Source organism: Perca flavescens, chromosome 4 (genome assembly GCF_004354835.1).
Source record: "Perca flavescens isolate YP-PL-M2 chromosome 4, PFLA_1.0, whole genome shotgun sequence".
NCBI classification, from domain to species: Eukaryota; Metazoa; Chordata; class Actinopteri; order Perciformes; family Percidae; genus Perca; species Perca flavescens.
The window spans coordinates 25,922,390-25,938,882 of NC_041334.1; the positions used below are offsets into that span (position 1 = coordinate 25,922,390).

The 16,493-nt window shown below is 39.0% G+C and overlaps 1 protein-coding gene across 1 annotated transcript; it reads left to right on the forward strand.

Moving 5' to 3' along the window:
* Window positions 1–9,727: 9,727 nt before the first annotated feature.
* Window positions 9,728–15,703, forward strand: sec61a1a (SEC61 translocon subunit alpha 1a). Its single transcript, XM_028576446.1, has 12 exons — window positions 9,728–9,918; window positions 10,562–10,629; window positions 10,744–10,809; window positions 11,693–11,771; window positions 11,860–11,991; window positions 12,080–12,189; window positions 12,370–12,523; window positions 12,631–12,791; window positions 12,900–13,097; window positions 13,244–13,435; window positions 13,520–13,596; window positions 14,563–15,703. Exons 1-12 carry the CDS (start codon window positions 9,912–9,914, stop codon window positions 14,747–14,749), a joined length of 1,431 nt encoding a protein of 476 aa, XP_028432247.1. The 5' UTR covers window positions 9,728–9,911; the 3' UTR covers window positions 14,750–15,703.
* The last annotated feature ends 790 nt before the right edge of the window (window positions 15,704–16,493 follow it).

Here is a 16,493-nt window from a genome sequence, read left to right on the forward strand (position 1 = left end):
GCATTGCTGCACCACAAAATGCAGGGGTGGCTTTGCCTTTGTGCTCATCCGAAAACTATGCACATAACCTGAATAAATGACACCTGACTGCAATGGAACTGAATTAAAGCCAATGTCAGCTGTATAAGAGTACAATTAAATGTTACCTTACAGTCAAAGCATCCTTTTGTTTTCACTGGATTAGGAGGCTTGCTTACTGTCATTTCAAAATCTTGCAAGAAAACATAGCACACAGCGTTGTACTTACAGGTTTACTGTAAAGTATTGGTTTTGCAATGTAGCACACAGGTAAGTGGGAGTTACAGTATGATGTAAGAGCATGCCTGTGTAATTACTCTTACTGTACATATGCACAGCTTTTATATGGAGGTACACAGGCAGGTGTGTGTGGGGGGGGGGGCGGAGTATGGTATGACGTCATCGTCACAGAGCAAACTTTATGGATATTCTTATCTGACTGCCATTCAACACCTCGAGCTTCTCGGCCTGATGGCTTTAAAAGGGATTCTGTTTGCAGACATTATCTTGTGCTGCAAAAGAGAAGCCACTTCTCTGTGAAACAAACCAGCGAAACAGGATATGAAAAAAAACCTGTTTGAAAAGCACACTCCCTGCGGCAACAACAGAGAAGTGTATGTGAGCTTAAAATAACACAGACAAGAGCAAAGATGCTTTAGTGATCACTGCGCTATGTTCGTTAGTTTGGAAATGTATGAGTCCAAAAACCAAGATTTCTTTAGATACTGATAGGAATATGTTACGAAAGAGTGGATGAATTATCCAAATATAGATATGAATGAATACAATTAAAAGAGTGTCATCTCAGCCTTTTATCAAGGCTTGGGGGAAATCAGAGAAAGCTTGACACTGCACATACAAACCAAAAGGGAAGCAGAGCTATATATTGCATTTTTAGATGAAGAATGGCACAACATGTGTATAACACAGTTCACTACCAATAACTTGGTAGTGAAGTTTTTTTTAACTCATGTTTTGGGATTTACAGTAAGATAAAGCCTTTCTGGAACAATGTAAATGCAACAATAAAAGACATTATTGGATATGTCATTCCAAACATCTGTGCTGTGATGTACTTATACTTATAGAGGTCATACAGAGTGTCAAAGGAAATACTTTTGATAGAAAACGGAAAAAAGTGCATAATTTACATGAAACATGATGCTGAACAAGTTTGAATATGGAATAACTGGTAAACAGAATGTATGTATGCATGTATGTATGTATACACACACACACACACACACACACACACACACACACTGGTAAGGACCACATACAACATGCCATAGGTTAAAAGAATATGGTGTCACAGCATATTATGCAACCCTCCATGAATTCTGGTCAACAGAGCGATCAGATAACACAGCACGGCCATAGGAAGAATTTTTCATTTTCAGGCCGGTTGTATCACAGCTTTACCTCTACAGCGGTAGTAACCATGCTGACATAACACAGTCTTAATGTCTTATCACCTCTTTAACCTTTATCCCTGACAGCCTAACTGCTTTGTGACAAGATAGAGATAGATAGATAGATAGATAGATAGATAGATAGATAGATAGATAGACAGATATATATATATATAGATAGATAGATAGATAGATAGATAGATAGATAGATAGATAGATAGATAGATAGATAGATAGATAGATAGATAGATAGATAGACCAAATGAAAGCTGGATTTATACAGTATAACCCCTCAGTGGAGTCAGACTGTTTTGCTTCATTTCCACCAGCTGCCATTAGGGGTTGTATCAGGCCTTCAACAGCTGTTGTCAAAGTTTATTTATATCACCAAATCCACAAAAGTCTGTTGTCTCATTTCACATATTTATACAGATGGGGAATAAATGCAGCGACAGGTGGACCCAAATGATGTCAGGGAAATGTCTGTGCCCTAACAATTAACCACATTACAATGTCACTTAGATCTTTCCCTCTTGCAATCATGAGCATGAACAGGTAGCAAGTATTTAAAGGTGCTGTACTTTGTGGAAAAAAAAGGTAGCAAGTATTTAAAGGTGCTGTACTTTGTGGAAAAAAAAAGGTAGCAAGTATTTAAAGGTGCTGTACTTTGTGGAAAAAAAGGTAGCAAGTATTTAAAGGTGCTGTACTTTGTGGAAAAAAAAGGTAGCAAGTATTTAAAGGTGCTGTACTTTGTGGAAAAAAAGTGGTGTGGAATTACCTCACCTCACCTTAACCCCACACCTCTGTCACGGTCCTCAGCATCAGATACAGTCGCTCTGTCGTGGCTCTAAGGCCGGTTACACACTGCTTGTGTGGCGTGAGCGTGGCGTTTCTGTTGCGTGTCAGCTGTGTGGCGGCTGCGTGGATTTTTCTATGTCTTTACACACCAGAAACGTGTCTGATGCGGTGCTGCTGCTGCTAGCCTTGTCTGGACACATGTATGTTTCCAATTCATAAAATGAAATACCATGTTAAACATAAATATATACTGATCTGATTACAGCAAAGAAAACGTCGGCAGTATTGACGGCAAAATAGGCTCCAGAATATTTTGTTCTGTATTGACAGGTGCAATATTAGAAAATACATTTTTTAAATTACATTTATATCTGCATTTATATCAAAACCTAGAGACTTTCAAACATCAACATGTCATTTATTAATATGTATTCGTGTCTAAACGACATATAAACATCTTTTCCTATTCTATTTTGCCTGGAAACGCTTCCAACACGTTTGCGTGTCGCGTGAAAAATAGGCGTTTTCTGCGCGGCTCGAGCCGCGCCTGAGACGTGCGTGTCACGCAGGCAGTGTGTAAACTCTAACCTGTTAACATGGGAGCCGAAATATAAACGGACACGCCACGCAGCTGACACGCTCGCGCGACGCATCCAGTGTGTTAACCGGCCTTATAGTGTGACAGATGCCGACACACAAGGCACTCACATCCACCAATATGCAGGCACGGTCGGTCGGGCCGGCTACCAAAACAAAGAACAGTTCCGCTGTTCTTTGTCGGATTACAACACACACAGAGGGAGTGTGATTTCATTCTCTGCTCAGGACCCCATTACTCCACTAGATATTTACATATCAAATAGTTATTTACTGTTATATTACTGTAATGTTCTGAATATCGAGTACAACCCCTTTAATTGTATCATGCAGTACAAATGCATGGTTTGATAACATTTAAGTCGGTCAACATAATGACAGAGAGGCTGGGAGAGGTATTCGGAGGAAAAAAAGACTGATGTGTGTAATGCTGACACCTCCCACTCTGCTTGATTTTAACAGCTCATGTAACTCAAACTCATGTAAACACCCACATTACAGCACACGCATTCTCCCTGCAGCAACTGCAGTCAAGTGTTTAAAATAACCCAGACAGGACAAGACATTTAGTAATCTGGAGTAATCTGGATTAAACCTGATGACTGCAGTCCAGTTAAGGACAGTTAACTCTTGCAGGGTTATGTTTTGGCTTGTCACTCGCACCGCATTCTCAGTCGGATTGTTTTGGTTCTCTACTCTTTTAAACATGGCTGCATTAATCCTCTGCACATACATTTTCCACTTCATACATGCCGTGACACCAGACTCTTCCCCTGATGTAACTGCAGTGCCCATAGATGGATTATAATGAGTGAGCGTGTCTGTATGTCTGTGGAGGAGGTGTACGCAGGATGTTTCAAGGAAATGTCCTCTGTAGCTAGATACTTTATAATTACTGTAATTAATATAACAGTAGTGAACACAGACAATGGTCTTGCTTTTAAAAGACAAATCAAGTCTTCTTCCTTGTGTGTTTAATTGTTTCGAGTGATGCTTTAGAAATATTTCATCTATTCTGTTCAGATGGTGTTGTACACTTCTGTTGGCTGTCTTTAAAGTTTTAGTGCGAAACTTTTTGATATTCATGAACGTCTGTTACATTCAAGCCGTTGCCAAATTAGTTGCTACAAAGCTAATTAAGACTATCAGCTCCACACAACTGTCTCTGTATTTCTCAGTATGGCTATGTTCAGAAGAATGTGGTGTCCGGTGACTTTCCCGCACAGAAACTCGAGTAAAGATAATTACCTTTTCTGAAGAGTCCATCATGTTTTTTAAATCCTCCGTGTCCTCCTTGGTTACAAGCAACTGTGTGAAGGGGGCATGGGGGCGGTGCGCAGTCACGTAAGGCTTGTTTCATGTGGACGCACCGACAGATTAGTTGTCATTACTTAGAATTCCTCATTGGGGCGGCATAAACTATGCACTATAGCTTATAGATGTATTTATTGAAGTTTTGCAATAACTAAGATTTCACTGTCACATATTCTAAGCATGGACGTTATCACCAACAAACAACGGGTCATTTTAGACACATTACAATTAATTTAGATAAAATCAGAATCAGAATCAGAATCAGAATCAGAAAAGCTTTATTGCCAAGTACATTTTTTACACATACAAGGAATTTGTTTTGGTGTCGTAGGTGCATGTCACACATTATGTAAAATAAGTTAAACAAACAGGTTAACAGAACAGACAATATAAGTATAAATATATAAATATATGTGTATATATACAAACAGGATGTAATAAAATAAGAGTAACAATTAAAAACAAGAGACTACACTTCTCTGCTGGGGTCATTTGGCTGTCATGGCTATTTACATTAAGAGCATAGATTACAGAGAACATGTTACATAAGACAGTCACATTGAAGCTGCACTGAGCACAGCTCTAAGAATGAGATTAGCAGGATGGAAAAAGCAAAAACAGCAAACGCCTGCCCGTTCTACACCTCTGATGAAGGTGCTAGTATTTTCAAAGCGGTTTCTCCAACTAAGACAATACACGTCATTTTTTCCTTCCACTCTGTCTTTATGTAAATTGAGCAGGATTAAAGGTATATGGACAGTGACATCTGTTTTAGCCATGAGAGCACTGTGGCTCTAGGGATGACAATGTCTTACTTTGGTCAAGACTAAGATATCTCAACAGTTATTAGATGGATTTTCTACAGGCGTTAATGGTTCCCAGATCATATGTCCTTCTGATTTTGGCGATCCCTTTAATTTTCCTGTAGCACCACCAGGAGGTTCAACAACTGTTTGCATGGATTAGCATGACATTTTGTACAGAGCATGTCCCCCTCGGGATGTAACAACTTCAGTGATTGACTTTTCTTCTAGCGCAATCATCAGATCAAAATTTAATTTAATTAAAATGTATTTAGTTCATAACCTAACACCTGCTAAAATAAGGACATTTGCATCAATCTCAGCTGTTTGGTGATAATTAGCGAATGTTAGCATGCTAACATGCTAAACTAAGACAGGGTAAACATGCAAACATTGTCATTGTGAGCATGTTAACATGATGATGTTAGCATTTAGCTCAAAGCACCACTGTTCCTAAATACACTGTCACAAAACCGATTGAATAGTTGTAGACTCTGAGCTTTGTTGTGTTTTGGCTCTCTAATCCTAATGATTTGGATATAAATGACACAACTGGATACTGTTACGATTCCTAGCTTTACTTTGAGAGACCTTTCCTCCATATTTGATGTAACAAACCGGACATGGTTATGTAAAGCTGAAGAGCCAAGCTGTTCTTCATTAACCTTTGAATGCTGTGTGAGAAAATATCTGCAGGGAGGAGTTAGTGGTCATTGATCTGTAGATGTTTATGTAACCTGGTGTATGAGGTCCGTGACACAATGTTCTTCTTTCTGCTGGATAACATTAAATCCACCAGTTAAAACCACCAACCTTAACCCCTGACCTCTTGTACAGCAGATGTACTGTATGAATGTTGTGTGATAGCAGTCGCCAAGAATCAGAGCTGGAGTTTTTTTCAGAGAGGCAGCAGACAGAGAACAGGAAAAGCGGGATAGGACAGCTGAGTGACTCACTCTGCTAAGTCTCATGGTGATCGTGTGACTCTATACTCGCACCCTTGTGCTGATGTATCCATTGTTGCCCCCTCCCCTCCCAAGAACCTTATGGACAATCCAGGGAGTATTGTCCTGTCACTGTAAACATCAGATTGTGGCCTTTCCAAAGCCCCCATTTAGTGCCATGCTTGCATGCGAGGAATATTACATGTGGCCCACACGCACACACTTGTGCGGGCCACAGGTATAACATCTGCAAAAGTACAGAACCCCCTCTTTTGTTGTCAATGTAAGTAGATCTTGGTGTTCTATCAGCCATTGTGCTTTTTGATTTTGCGCTTCGCTTTGATGTTTTTATATATATATATATATATACATCCCTCTGAATTAAATTTAAATATCCAGGGCCCCTGCACATATAAGGTCCCTAGGCTGCAGCCTAGGTCCGCCTGTGCATTAATCCACCCACGCCGCTGTTCCAGTAATCTACCAGCGTGATAATCTGCTTTACACACACATGGATGTGCAGGGAAAAAAAACAATTCAAACACACACAAAACAGTCCAAATTATAGGTGAATGTGGGCCGTTTGATCTCATTAATGGAAACAGAGAGGGATTGTGTTTGGTGAGTGACCTGGTTTAGAGTGTTAGCTGGTGTACAGAACAAGAGCGTGAAACACTCGTCTCTTGCATCAGAGGAGGGCAAACTCTCTGGGACAAAACAAAGAATGAGATGAATGTGCGGAAGAAGGCAGGGGAGTAAAAATTCCTTCATGTTACAGCAAAATGAAAGACTCTTATGTAACATGTAACATGTGACCCTATGCACACTGGCAAAGAGAAGTAATGTTTTAAGAGTGTGTAAGCTACACACAAATGTGGCTGTCATTAATGCTGGCATAGCTTAAAGTTCAGAGATTGTGGGAAATATGTTATGTCTACTGATGTATATCAATACATATTGTAACTGTGAGTCAATTATGTTCAATATCCACTGCTTAAGTGAATATTAATTTACCACTACACCTTTACTGTCAACATAAAAGCTCTACTTTTCCACAATACATGTAAGGCTGACCATATATCTTAACAAGAGAGCAAATAAGCATGACTTAGCATGTGGTATCTTTACCTACCAAACTATATTTATATTGAATACTTCTTCCACCACCACTGGAGAGTTCTGCAGATATTTGTACACGCACCTCAGCACACCTGTGTCCTGCAATGTAAGAACCGAATGAAGAGCCTCTCTGCCAACAGACAAAGCCTTAGATAAGGGTTTTATTTTGTTGGATGAGCCTCTCCCTTATCTTTTCCCTTGTGCCCCAACACTCTTGGCACTATGTTATCACGAAGTGCTCTGAAAGACTGAGCTCTTTCTCTACTTCAGTGTGTGTGCTGTCCTCCTCTTTCATCTATGTGAGAGATGCTTCACCAAATTTTTACAACGTCCTGTTGACTGATACTCCATCATCGTTAACTGCATTTTGGAAAGAAAGAAAGAAAGAAAGAAAGAAAGAAAGAAAGAAAGAAAGAAAGAAAGAAAGAAAGAAAGAAAGAAAGAAAGAAAGAAAATCTTCACATTATAAATCAATTTCAAATAAAGTCTAAACTAGAGCACTTATTGACATTGTGAAGTGTTGCTGTTATTTTGTCAGTCCCTCTGTGTGTGTGTGTGTGTGTGTGTGTGTGTGTGTGTGTGTGTGTGTGTGTGTGTGTGTGTGTGTGTGTGTGTGTGTGTGTGACTTTTGTTGACAGTCAGGCTGGCTTGATAAAGCTGTCTCAAACTGTCTTCACCAGGCTGCATTTCCTGAACTAGATAATAGATTATTTTCAGGCCACTGCTGCTCTCTGGTGGAGACATGTATATATTTATTCAGGTAGGAAAAGTGGAATATTAACATCTGCTGGTCACAGTACATTTGCTGCCCGAAGCTAAAAGTATAGCTTCTTAAAGGGATGGTTAAGGTGGAAACATTTAAATAATTTGGCAGCTATTTCTTCCTTTCCATTTATCCATATCTCTTTTAACAGTGGCAAAAGAAGTCGTCAGATTCTCCACTTAAGCAAAAGTAGGAATACTGTGTAAAAAAAAAGTATCAAAAGTAAAAGTGCTCATAATAATAATAATAATAATAATAATTATTATTATTATTATTATTATTATTATTATTATTATTATTATTATATATAATAGAAACATTGATACAAATTCATTCAAATCAATGTATAATGGTTGATGAGAAATGTATCAAACCCAAAATGAATCATCAATCATCAATCATCAATAATTTATGTAAAGCACTTTGAATTGCCCTGTGAAATGTGCTATACAAATAAAGCTGCCTTGCCTTGCCTAGCTTTGCCTAATTACCTTGTTATTTATAAGGTTTCTGATAGTGTTGCCATATTAATAACGTTTTTGATAAAAATGTCCAAAGTTTTAATTTGGAGTCTCCCCTTTTGTTCTTGTGAATGTGACATTTTCTCAATAATAAAATTAACTGTGCCAAAAAACTTTTCATCTCATTAACATTACCTTCAAAACATATAGGCCTAACATATCTTTATCCAGAAATGTAATGTTTTTTCTTCTAATAAAATTTTGCACCAGCCAGCTTCCATTCCGATGCCTTGTGTAGTATTGTTTTCAGTCTAATGCTGCAGCGCCGGCCTGAGCCTTTTGGGGGCCCTAAGAAGAATTTGATTTGGGGGACCCCTCCCACCACACGGATTCACCTGTGCTTGACGATTATTGACACAAATGTCACGCTATAATATTACATTACAAATAAATACAGTGAGGTTATGTATTAATACAGTGATGGATTATGAACTACTGTCTCCCTGGGCAAATGGGGAGGGGTGGTCTGGAGGTGCTCCCCCAGAAAATTTTGCATTTGGTAGATGTGATTTCCTGTATTCTGGTGCATCTTTGGGATGGTCAGCTGGAGAAGGGCAATACCTAAATTTGTTCAGATTCATAGCTTTTTGCTTTTTGACTTATTAAGGTAGTGACTTCACGCAACTACTAAATGCTGACATACACGGATATAATACAAGACATGCCAAATATTTACATCTTCCAATGTTCCGTACTAGGATCTGTCAATTCTCTACAGGGGAGCTCAGCTATGGTATATTAACACTGTATTTCAGTCAACTTCTCCCCATGGTGATTTATGTGCCTCTGCTTTCGTGAAACCGAGTCAAGGCTAAATTCACCCAGGATAACCAGGAAATCCCGGCTTAATCCCTTATCTTGGTTTTGTGAAACAGGCCCCTGGATGCACAGATTAGACTAGGTCAAGCCTTGCTTCATCACTTATCCTGGATTTATATATTCTGCTTTTGTGAAACAGGCCCCCGGCCTGCCTGTCAAACTGGGCCGTTGATAACAACACACAGATCAAAACATAAACATAAATTCCTTCACGGAATGTAAATTTCAAAAAGAAAAAATACTGACATTAGCATTGTTGTCAGAAAAGATAGTATTTCAGTTTAACATGTTTCCTTAATATCTGATGAGGCAATTGGTGTCATTTTTGGATTTATTACAGTACAAATATTAGGCTACATATTGGACCTTTAACTTCTTAACTAGCCAAATTTCCTGCCGTTTCATTTCTCCATAAAGCAAAGCCCAAAAATGATCTTCCTGTTACAGCTTGTATGTAATTAAGTCCTGATGTAGCACGTTTACATTTGCATCAATCATTGAAATGTCGATTACTGAACATCAGCTGCATGCAGCACACACCTTATTAGTAGGCTACAACAGCTCAAAAATCTGCTGCAAAAAGTGGGCGGTCACTGTTGAGCTCTATTCTTCTGGCGTAGCTAACTGCGTAATTGCGTACATGGTATCTTGGTACGTTGTTCTTCGTGTCTGTAACGTTAGTGGTGACGTGTCTCTAAACTGTCTCCTCCTCTTCCTCCTCCTCCTCGTCAGTCAGTAGTGAGATTTTGTGTCTGCTTAGATTTACACAGTAAAGGAGCCCGTAGGTGGACAGTTTGGACAACATGGGCAGTGAGTATGACTTTGTCACATTAATTGTACGTGACCGATGTGTAGAGTCTGTGTAGCAATAGACTAACTACAGTTTTAACAACTTAGTAAGCTAACCTAACGCTATTAGCGCTGGCACTGATAGCAGGCTAGCTTACGTTGCTAGCTAACGTTAGCTAGCTGGCAGTTGCTTTTGTACTATTCGAATACTTTTGTAATGATAGATGGTTGGTGAGTTCAATTAAACAGTTAATCAGTAGTTTTGTAAGAGGGATTTTGATTTGTGGTGAGATCTTCGAAACCTTACAGTTGTTTTTTTTGGGAGGAAACGTCTTCTTAGCTAACGTTAACGTGTTAGCCGCTCAGTCAAAGACATTGACAGTCTAGTGATGACGACGCATAACACAGCCGATGTAATCTTGAGCCTGCTGTTCCTAAAACATCTGCCTAACGCTAAGAAACAGGTAGCAGTGACGATGTAAAGGTGAGAAAATAGCTAGGAAAACCCGTAATACAAAATGCCAGATTTTATTATTAAATCTGTTTGGTATAGGTTATTGAAGTCTGTCTTGAGTCCGCCCACCATTCACTGCCACGTCCCAGTGGTGACCAGCTTATTATTCCCAGTTAACTCCCAAAAATACTCATGTTTTCTTTTTTCCAGTCAAATTTTTGGAGGTGATAAAGCCATTCTGTGCAGTGCTGCCAGAGATCCAAAAACCTGAAAGAAAGGTATGTATCAAGCTCATATTATTAGTACATTGGCATTTGGCAATAAAAAAAACACACATTTGGCTTGCTTTAGCTATTTGTTATAAATCTTACTTTATTGTGATTGTCCAACAGATCCAGTTCAGAGAGAAGGTATTATGGACTGCCATTACTCTCTTCATCTTCCTGGTTTGTTGCCAGGTAAGTGTCACAATTAATTACTGTCATATATTAGTTGTTCACCAACTACTCTAAATGGAAGTGTGAATCCATATGATTCAATTTGAAACATTTTGCACATTTTGGAGAGGAAAAAACAAAAATCTGTGCACTACAACCACTTGCAATCACTTTATTAATGTCAATTTGGTCTTCTTGAATGACCATCAAAGGCCTTAGGACAAAAATATTGTAAATTAAGTCAGAATGCCTGGTCCCAGTGTGCAGTTTTTTTTTTTTTTCCAACACACCTGTCAATAAGACTTTTTGGTGTGAAATAACTTTGTAGTAAACCTTTTGAGCTTACAAGACCATATAGCCTTTTAATAAACTATGTTTCTGTAGAATTAATTGAGACTAGAGGTAATTTACATTTTCATTACTTATTATTCTATTAATGTTTTTTGTTGAATTATTTTGTATAAAAAATGTGAAGAAATGTGACAACTGCCCATCACAACTAACCATAGCCCTGCATCAAGATAGTGATTTATGCTTAAGATTAAAGGGGCTTATTAAATCAATAAAAACTTCAAGTTATAAAAAAATGTATCTGTTAATAGAAAAATCATGGCGTACTCAACCACCTGCAGTGAAATTAGCACTGCTTAGTATGAGTATGTTGTCTATTTAAGAATATGTGTGTGTGTGTCCTCACAATTGTCAAACTATCCACATACCATGGATTTGTATACTGAGTAGTTGTCATGTACGCCAATGATTTTGATTACATTTTTTTTAATGGAAGGTTTAGAGTTGGACTTGTAGTGTAAGCATTATTTCACCACTTGCGAGTTCATAGAAGCATTTAAAGTCATGCATCACTGAAACAGAATCTCATTGTCTCTTGACTGTGTTCCCACAGATCCCCCTCTTTGGCATCATGTCTTCAGACTCTGCAGATCCATTCTACTGGATGAGAGTAATTCTGGCCTCAAACAGAGGTATTTGTCCAGCTAATAACATTTATCAAAGAGGAAATGTGTGTCTGCTCACCTGCTGCTATATCCTAACTTGAACATCTCCCTCCAGGTACCCTGATGGAGCTAGGTATCTCACCCATTGTCACCTCAGGCCTGATCATGCAGCTGCTTGCTGGAGCTAAGATCATTGAGGTTGGAGACACACCAAAGGACAGAGCCCTCTTCAATGGAGCTCAGAAATGTGCGTAAACTCTCATCAGGTTGTAATTTGTGAATATATGGTTAGAATTTTATAAGTAGATTGTCTGACCCCTGTTAATGTTTTTCAGTATTTGGAATGATCATCACCATCGGACAGTCCATTGTATACGTGATGACCGGCATGTATGGAGATCCCTCTGAGATGGGTGCAGGAATCTGTCTGCTTATCATCATTCAGGTGAGAACAGGACATTTAAGTTCAGTTAAGGGGGGAGAAAAGGTCTATCCTACATAGTCAGAATTAACAGCCAAGACTGCAAAGATGCAAAAAATGTGAATTTATTACAAAGTGAAACATTTTCACATGACGTCCTTGAGTGCTTTTTCGTCTGACTGTATCTGCTGTGTTCTTCCACAGCTGTTTGTGGCTGGGCTGATTGTGCTGCTGCTGGATGAGTTGCTCCAAAAGGGCTATGGTCTCGGGTCAGGGATCTCGCTGTTCATCGCTACCAACATCTGTGAGACGATCGTCTGGAAGGCCTTCAGCCCCACGACTGTCAACACTGGAAGAGGTAAGAAACCACAACGTGGTCGGTGCAATGTGTGATTTTGATCCATTCATTTAAATCCTTTGCACTTTGCAGGACTTTGTCTCATACTTGTGACTTACTGTTTCTAGGTACAGAGTTTGAGGGAGCAATCATTGCGCTTTTCCATCTGCTGGCCACTCGTACCGACAAAGTGCGGGCTTTGAGAGAGGCCTTCTACAGACAGAACCTGCCCAACCTCATGAACCTCATCGCCACAGTATTTGTCTTTGCTGTAGTGATATACTTTCAGGTGAGTTGCTGGCCTTTTCGTAACATGCAACTTTTCTCAAAGTTTAAAATAGGAATTGTTAGGGAATGTAAACCGTTTGAATGCTCACACATTCACCTCTTCTCACAGGGATTCAGGGTTGATCTGCCCATCAAGTCAGCTCGCTACCGCGGCCAGTACAACACCTACCCCATCAAGCTGTTCTACACCTCCAACATCCCCATCATCCTGCAGTCTGCCTTGGTCTCCAACTTGTATGTCATCTCCCAGATGCTTTCCACACGCTTCAGTGGCAACTTCCTGGTTAATCTGCTCGGCACTTGGTCTGTAAGTACACATTTGAACACACCTTTCCATTCGGTTTGTTTCCGTTCCAGATGTACTTAATTAAGTCATTTTTTGTTTGTCCGTTGATTTTTTTCTTCTTTTTTCTGCCCGTTTTTAAAGCTTGTATTCTTTTCTTATGTTTGTAGGACGCAACGTCAGGTGGTCCAGCCCGTGCCTACCCTGTAGGTGGACTCTGTTACTTCCTCTCTCCTCCCGAGTCATTTGGCTCTGTTCTCGAAGACCCAGTCCATGCGGTCATCTACATTGCCTTCATGCTTGGATCATGTGCCTTTTTCTCCAAGACCTGGATTGAAGTCTCAGGCTCCTCCGCCAAAGATGTAAGTTGTAACCACTTTCAGGCAGGCGGTGGTCTGTTTCTTTCAGACTGTGTTTTTAAAGCTCTCTTCTTCATTTTCACCCAGGTGGCGAAACAGCTGAAGGAGCAGCAGATGGTGATGAGGGGACACAGGGAAACATCAATGGTCCATGAACTGAACAGGTAAAATCGAAATCCATTTTTATTTACGTACCTCATCAGCTGCATAAACCACACATTGAAGAAGGTTATCAGTTAGAATAGTATTTTTTTTTTTTTTTTTTGTATTTTATTAGTTTATTTGTCAGGGACCATGCACAGTTCAGGCCCTGTACCAGAGTTAGCTATACAGCTAATTTACATCTGTGGTCTCTGGGATTATAAGCCCTCATCATGGATTTACATTATTTCATGTTTTTGTCACTGTTTAAAGCAAATAACTCCGTCTTAGAATCAAAGCAACGCACATTTCACCTTACCTTGCTTTTTTTTTTTTTTTTTTTTTTTTATTTCCAACTTCAGACCGGTTGAATCCCTTATTCTTTGCATTAGTGTCTCCTCCCTGTTTCTTTGTTTTTCTTTGTAATACGACTTTATGTCCTTGGAAATGCTCTTCCACCCAAACAAAGAAAAGTTTAGTATCTTGTTAAAGAAACAGAGTGCAAAATGTCAATCGTCAAGTTACACTAAATAAAATAAATGTAGGGCAGCAGTTCAAGAATGTTACTACTTTCTTTTTACTAAAGTTTTCCTCAGTTGTCGGCTCACTTGGGTGTGCATCTATAATAATTCAACGCTTAAAGGAATAGTTCAACATTTTGGAAAAACACACTCATTAACTTTTTCCAGGCTAGCGGTTTCCCCCCCGTTTCCAGTCTTAATGCTAAGCTAAATTAACTAGCTGTTATATTTGTCGTATATTTATCGGACAAACTTGAGAGTGGTGTCGATGTTCTCCTCTTACTCTTGGCAAGAAAGCGATACTTGTATTTCTCTAAATGTCGTACTATATCATTAATCGCTACTCCACAGTCATGATGAATGTATTTGAATAGCTACCATTTTTGCTACTCAGCATTTCTGCTGAAACCAAAAGGGGAAATTCTGTGTATGAATATTCATCTCCAATCTCCCTGTTTTGTGTTCTAGGTACATTCCTACTGCTGCTGCCTTTGGTGGACTGTGTATCGGTGGTTTATCAGTAATGGCTGACTTTCTCGGAGCCATTGGCTCTGGCACTGGTATCCTGCTGGCCGTCACCATCATCTATCAGTACTTTGAGATCTTTGTGAAAGAACAAAGCGAAATGGGCAGCATGGGGGCCCTGCTCTTCTAGAAAAGCCAATATCCTCCCACCTTCTACCAACTTTTATTAGGATCACCAACTTTGCATTTATTTTACATCTATGTGAAGCTACTACATCGTCAGCTCTCCACTTTCAGGATGTCTTAGGAATCTTCAGGAATCTCAGCTGAAATGGGACTTTGCGAGATGGTGGGGCTACACAGCTTGCTGCTCCCACCGTGTATCTTCCAAAGTAAAACAAAGACCGACATTTCAGATGTACTTCATCAGATTTTCTAACTGACTCAAGTTTATAGCTCCCTAAGATTCACTTGTGTATGAGATGAAGGGAGTTTAGCCCTTTTTTCAGACTGACAATAGAGCGCTTCAGTGTGCAGGCATACTCAACACGGATAATGGGGGCCAACTCCCTGCTGTGTGCAGAAATGCACTCGATGTTCTGCTTGGTGTTATCTTAGTTTTTACTTTTACCTTTTTTATTATTTTTCTGTCAACCTGCCAATTTTCTGAAGGTGTGGAACACAAGCTGAACTGTCAAACGCTGAGTCAAGTACTGTCATTTTCCTGATTTGTGACCCTGCGCTAAGTTATTTAAACAGGGTCTTGTAAGAAGAGGATGGGGAGCTCACATTGGGGTCCACCTGTCAGAAATATTGTTCAACTTATTTTTGTCATCTGAACCATTCAAAAAAAAGAAAGGTCCTTGCTTTTTTTAATGAATGGCATTCCCAGGGAGCGGCAGTATTAACCCTCACATGTCAGATTCTTTTGTTTTGTTTTTTAATTGTCTGCTCTAAGCATACTTGCATTGATTGCTTTTCAACAAAAATTATGATTTTCTGTACATAGGCCATGCATTGAATAACTTTAAATTTCTCTTAAGTGTAAGATAAAGTCTTTTGAATATGTAAAGAATAAATGCATTTCAGAACAAACTTATAGAAAAACATTCTCAATAAAACCCTTTTGTGGAAAAAGACAAAATCTTTTGACTCTTCTACTTGTCTGAAGTGTCCCAGGTGAATTTTGAAGCTGCTATAAAGGCATCTGTAAGTGTTTATAATGTACAGTATTTTTCGACAACTAGAACCTCCTATAAAGTCATCCGTCATCTGTTTATACATCAGCCTCCACTTATGGATGCCCACGGGAGGAGTTATAGCTGTTGATGAAAACAGTAATAAACACATATCTGCTTACAACTACATTATGATGTAGCTACTACTAAGGATTATGATGCCATATGTGATCTACAGTGCATTAGAATTTTTTGTGAGTAAATCACCAAAAAGCCACTTAACTCTTTTTGACCCATCTTTTTCTGTGATTGATTTTTAGTAAATAGCTTCACAAAAAATGTTTGGTTGTTATGGCAGTTTTTTTTATTCTAATATCCTATCCCTTAAATGGAAGAATATAAAAAAAAATGAATGATATAATAAGATTAGGAAAGTAGTATTTGTTGCAGGTTTATTGTAAGTAAGTTTATTTAAAGTGTAAAATAAATGGACTCTAGCTAATAGGAGTACAAATAATGTCTTCTTGATATCACATTTCCCCTCTTTTCTAGGTTGTTATCTCTTGTCAGAAAGCAAACGTGTTATATTGTATTTTGTATATTTTTTTTGTATTTTATTAGTTTATTTGTCAGGGACCATGCACAGTTCAGGCCCTGTACCAGAGTTAGCTAACAGCTAATTTACATCTGTGGTCCCTGGGCAAGGGAGATAAAAGAACAATATAGACAATATAGTAGTCCCCCCCGCCTGGGACC